The following is a 5,381-nucleotide window of genomic DNA, read 5'->3' as shown; positions in this document are numbered from 1 at the left end:
ATTCACCCACCTTGGCCTCCCAAAGTGCTGGGATTACAGGCATGAGCCACCGTGCCCAGCCAGTCCTTTCTTTTCATCTTTATGATCATTATGATAGCGTCTCATATCTACATTTAGAGTTTTATTATTATTAATTATTATTATTATTATTATTTGAGATGGAGTCTCACTGTATCCTCCAGGCTGGAGTGCAATGGCATAATCTTGGTTTACTGCAACCTCTGCCTCCTGGGTTCAAGTGATTTTCCTGCCTCAGCCTCCTGAGTAACTGGGATTACAGATGCCTGCCACCACACCCAGCTAATGTTTGTATTTTTAATAGAGACGGGGTTTCACCATGTTGGCTGGGCTGGTCTAAAACTTCTGACCTCAGGTGATCCACCCACCTCAGCCTCCCAAAGTGCTGGGATTATAGGCGTGAACCACCATGCCCAGCCTTCATTCAGTTTAAAAATCATTTGGTCCTAAGGTTTTACAGCAGAAAAAGTAGATTTGCAGCACTAGAACCAAGAGGTAAAAGCTATAACAGGGCAGATTTCAGCAACGTAAGAAAACATGGATCTCTTCTCAATGAAGTCCACTGGATCTGCGGACACTGGAGTTTTTGAAGCAGAGGCTGCTGACCAACTGTCGGGAGACTGTGAAGGAATTCCTGCGCTGGGTGGGACCCTGGTCCGGTCCAGGTCTCAGCCCGTATGATTCACTCTGCTGGCTCCTCCTACAGGCCCCCACCCGCTGTTAATGTGCCCTTTGAAGCAGTACACTTCTCTCTTGCATCTCTTTCTCAGGAGCAGACCAAGGCACAGGACATTCTGGGAGCTGTGACCCTCCTGCTGGAGGGCGTGATGGCAGCACGGAGACAACTGGGACCCACTTGCCTCTCATCCCTCCTGGGGCAGCTTTCTGGACAAGTCCGTCTCCTCCTTGGGGCCCTCCAGGGCCTCCTTGGAACCCAGGTAAGTCCCCAGTCAATGTTCCTTTCTGACTCAGTTCCCCTAGAAGGCCTTGGGGAAGAAGCAGTCTTCCAGGGAGCTCAAGGCCAGAGGAGCTGGTCTCCTGAGAGTGCTCCCTGCCAGCCATAACTCCCGGGTGCTGCTATCCTGCTTTTCCTACTGAAGACAAGGGAGGCCTGAGATCGGGCCCTGGTCTCTGGCCTCAGGGCCATTCTCTGCCCTCAGCTTCCTCCACAGGGAAGGACCACAGCTCACAAGGATCCCAATGACATCTTCCTGAGCTTCCAACACCTACTCCGAGGAAAGGTGCGTTTCCTGCTGTTTGTAGGACGGCCCACCCTCTGCGCAGGCGGGCCCCACCCACCACAGCTGTCCCAAGCAGAACCTCTCCAGTCCTCACACTGAACGAGCTCCCACACAGGACTTCTGGATTGCTGAAGACAAACTTCACTGCCTCGGCCAGAACTACTGGCTCTGGGCTCCTGAAGCAGCAGCTGGGATTCAGAGCCAGGATTCCTGGTCTGCTGAACCAAACCTCCAGTCCCTGGACCACAACCCCAGATACCTGAACAGGACACACCAGCTCTTGAATGGAACTCGTGGACTCTTTCCTGGACCCTCACGCAGGACCCTAGGAGCCCTGGACCTGTCCCCCGGGAACATCAGACACAGCTCCCTGCCACCCAACCTCCAGCCTAGATATTCTCCTTCCCCAACCCATCCCGCTATACTGGGCAGCACACATTCTTCCCTCTTTCACCCACCTTGCCCACCCCTGCCATCCAGCTCCACCCCCTGCCTTCCTGACCCTTCTGCTCCTATGCCCACCCCTATCAGCCCTGTTCTAAACACATTCCACACCCACTCCCAGAATCTGTCTCAGGAAGGGTAAGGTTCTCAGGCACTGCTGATGTCAGCATTGTCTCATGTACAGCTCCCTTCCCCTAGGGGAGCCCCTGGGGGACAACTGAATGAGATTTTCTACTTTCTCCTGAAGCCTGAAGCCCTGGAAAAGGGGATACACAGGACTGAAAAAGGATCATTTTTCATCGTACATTAGAAACCTTCAGATTTTTTTTTGTTTTTTAGATGGAGTCTCACTCTGTCACTCAGGCTGGAGTGCAATGGCATGGTCTCTGCTCACTGCAATCTCCACTTCCGAGGTTCAAGCGACTCTCCTGCCTCAGCCTCCTGAGTAGCTGGGACTACAGGCATGCGCCACCACGCCTGGGTAATGTTTGTATTTTTGGTAGAGACAGGGTTTCACTGTTGGCCAGGCTGGTCTCAAACTCCTGACCTGAGGCGATCCACCTGCCTCGCCTTCCAAAGTGCTGGGATCACAGGCGTGCGCCACCACACCCGGCCTCCGAAGCTATTTTTTAAAGCTATCAACAATATTCATCAGAGCAGCTAGATCTTTGGTCTGTTTTCTGCAGAAATTTGCAACTCACTGCTTCTCTATATGCTCTTTTTCTATGATAATTCTGCAAAGGCCTGGGCTGGCCTGGCATTTGAACAGAGGGAGGGACTAACCTTGCGTCAAAAAACAGAGAAAGCGTAGTTTCCTTTGCTTCAAGTTTAAGGCCTTCCAACGCCCCCATCCCTTTACTATCATTCTCGGTGGGACTCTGACCCCATATTCTTAACAGACCTTGACTCTGGAGAAATGAATAGGCTGTCTCTCAGAAAGCCTGTCCCTATACAATAGACAAAAGTAAGCCTGTATAAGGAATAAATGAGAGCACCCGAAAGCTCCCTAAAAAGCAAGGGAAAGATGTTCTTCGAGGGTGGCGATAGATCCCCCTCACCCTCCCGCCCCCAACAAAAAAGCTAACAGGAAGCCTTGGAGAGCCTCACACCCCAGGTAAGGCTGTGCAGACAGTTCAGTAAAGACAGGACCTGGATATGCCAGCTGAGCAAACAGCCAGAGCTTTGGCAGCTCAGCAGGAGGCTTTGCCAGGCATGGATGCCTGCCTCCCTCCTGTGGAGGTCAGGGGGAAGTGCAGGAAGTGGCACGTGTCAGGCTCCTTGAGCTCCCGCAGCAGGAGAACAAGCCCAAGCCCAGTGCAAGTGGAAGGCTCACTTCCCAGTTCCCACAAGTGCACCTAAAAAGCAGCCCTGTGTGACCACCAGGAACTCCTCCAGGGGTTCTCTACAAAAGGAGTCAGGCTTATGGGGCTTCGCAAATAAGTGCTGCCTTGGTGCTCAGGAAAAGGAGGTTTATGTTGCACAAAAACACACACTCCAATGCAAAAGTCAACCTGCTGCCTCTAGAGGTTCCCGCAGGAAAACTAGCGGAAGCTTCTTCCTCTCCCCCACCCCAGAGGAAGGAGAGGCTACCACAGTGGTAGAGGAGCCAGGAACCCAGAAACCCAAACACTGCCACAAATACCCCAGGGTCACCAAGGCATTCCAAAGCAGTGGAATGAAAGGCAATGTGCCAGGAACCTTGTGTACCTTACTTTTTGTAACTTTTACACAACTCTAAGGCAGGTGTTAACTTTTCTATTTTAGAGATGAGGAAACTGAGGCTCAGAGAAGCCAGGTGAGTTATCAGTGGTACCACAGCCTGCGGGCAAGAGAAGAGGCACCCTAGTCTGACCTCACTCTAGGGTCCATACCCTCCCCATTGAATGATTCTGTTTACTGGGAAAGACATCCAAGTCCTTAGGGAGTAGATACATCTGAGGAGAAAACCAATGTTTTTAGTGGAGGTGACCAATTTAGACATCTTCCCATGTCCCACTCTCCCTTCGAGGACAGAACAGTTTCCACAGAGAAGGAATCAACAAATGCACAGAGCTCACAAATGTTGTCCAAATCTCGAATAGTGTCCGTTTCTACATGGGAGAGAATTCGTTCATCCACACTACAAATTCTAGAATGTAGTCACGGGAACTTAAGCGGAAACTGTAACTTACTGACATAGGGAGCTAGGGTAAATGTAACAATCAAATGAAACACTTCATAGCACACTGAAGTGCCAGCACCTGGGACAGGATACACCCATGGCACCAGACAAGATGGGTTCTTAGCACAGAAGAATGACAGACAGGAATCGCAAACTGCAAATGTTGCCAGAAACTTCCAGGCATCTAGTATTGGCATTTCACTCACTCCAGTTGTGGGCAAATGCAAATCACTCGTGGGCTTCTCTAGTATGAACTTACCTGCCCCTGTTACGTACGAATCTAACCCATTCCCACATCAGTCTGGTTGGTCCCATCCCTTCTTCCCACTAACACAAAAAACCCTTACAACCAGAACACTCCTATCCCCATTCAGTGTTATACCAGTTCTCTTCCTTCTGCTACCCCAGGACCGCCAGGACAGTCTGTGATAACCTACACACTATTATAGGTAATCTGTTTCTCTCACTCTAATTTAAATATGTCCTTCTCCAACCCCACAAAAAAACCCATCTCATGGAAAGGTTCCAGGATTTCATAAAAATTCATCCCAACCCCCAGTACATCTACTCCCCCTATTCCACCCAAAGTAAGGTAAAAGAAACACCTCTTCCTCCTCCCTGCTGAGGCCATTCATTTTCAACCCATTTCCCTAAATACTATTTCTAACACCTCATGTAAAGACTTGAAAATGATGGGGAAGGAAATACCCCAGGTATCCCAGCAGGGGGACCAGCTCTCAGGCAAAGCCAGATCAAACAGACAACTGTTTAATACACACGGAACCTTGTCAGGTTGTTAGCCCTAAACTTCCTAGGGGAAAACAGAATCCCACGTGCTTTCCTAGAGACCTGTAATGCCAAGCAGAGGAGCCAGCTCACATGCTGGAGTCCTTATCATCATAGCCGTTTCCTTAATACTTTTTCTTCGCCAACTCCTAAGTTGGTGACTGTAGTCGGGCTGCTACATTGTCCTGGCACTGGCCCTGCCTCTGGCCTGCCAACTTCATTGGTATTGCTGCCCTGTCCACTTCCACTTACCCTCCCTCCCAGGTCACCACTGGAATGTGGAGCAGAGAGCCAGCTCCTCCACCCGCCTCCAAAAGCACCAAGTCGTCTCCTCCGACTCTTCAGAGTCATTCCCCATGCCAGTAGCTAAAAGCCTCTACCCAAAGCTTCCACAAAAATAATGAACATTTCTAGACTATGCAAGTGACTCATTCAAGTCAACGTGAACTGACTCTCTAAGAGACTGGAAGTGTTGGAAGGACACGAGCAGGGCTCCTTGCCAATTCAAACTTCTGTGCCAAATGGGTGGTATCTTCTGAGCCTGGGGTGCCCTCAGGAGCCAAAAGCACAACACTCCCTCTCCCAGACAGAAAACCACATTGGAGGATAAATGTTGGGAACAGTCAGCCAGGAGACTGGGATAACCCTGAACCCAGATACCAAAAGGCTGGAATAGAACCTACAATGCCAAGTGAGCAGCTGGCTTCGGGCCAGAAACAGTGCACCACAGA

At 50.4% G+C, this 5,381-nt stretch overlaps 1 protein-coding gene across 1 annotated transcript in view; it reads left to right on the top strand.

Moving 5' to 3' along the window:
* THPO (thrombopoietin) overlaps positions 1-1,830 on the top strand; it is a 5,734-nt gene extending 3,904 nt beyond the window's left edge. The window contains 5 exon segments of the mRNA XM_037741946.1: positions 789-956; positions 1,179-1,259; positions 1,375-1,492; positions 1,495-1,679; positions 1,682-1,830. Of these exon segments, the coding sequence (XP_037597874.1) occupies positions 789-956; positions 1,179-1,259; positions 1,375-1,492; positions 1,495-1,679; positions 1,682-1,801 (672 nt within the window). The 3' untranslated portion in view covers positions 1,802-1,830.
* The last annotated feature ends 3,551 nt before the right edge of the window (positions 1,831-5,381 follow it).

Source organism: Cebus imitator, unplaced genomic scaffold, assembly GCF_001604975.1.
Source record: "Cebus imitator isolate Cc_AM_T3 unplaced genomic scaffold, Cebus_imitator-1.0 Scaffold111, whole genome shotgun sequence".
In the NCBI taxonomy this organism is placed as follows: domain Eukaryota; kingdom Metazoa; phylum Chordata; class Mammalia; order Primates; family Cebidae; genus Cebus; species Cebus imitator.
This window is presented reverse-complemented; position numbering and strand designations above follow the sequence as displayed.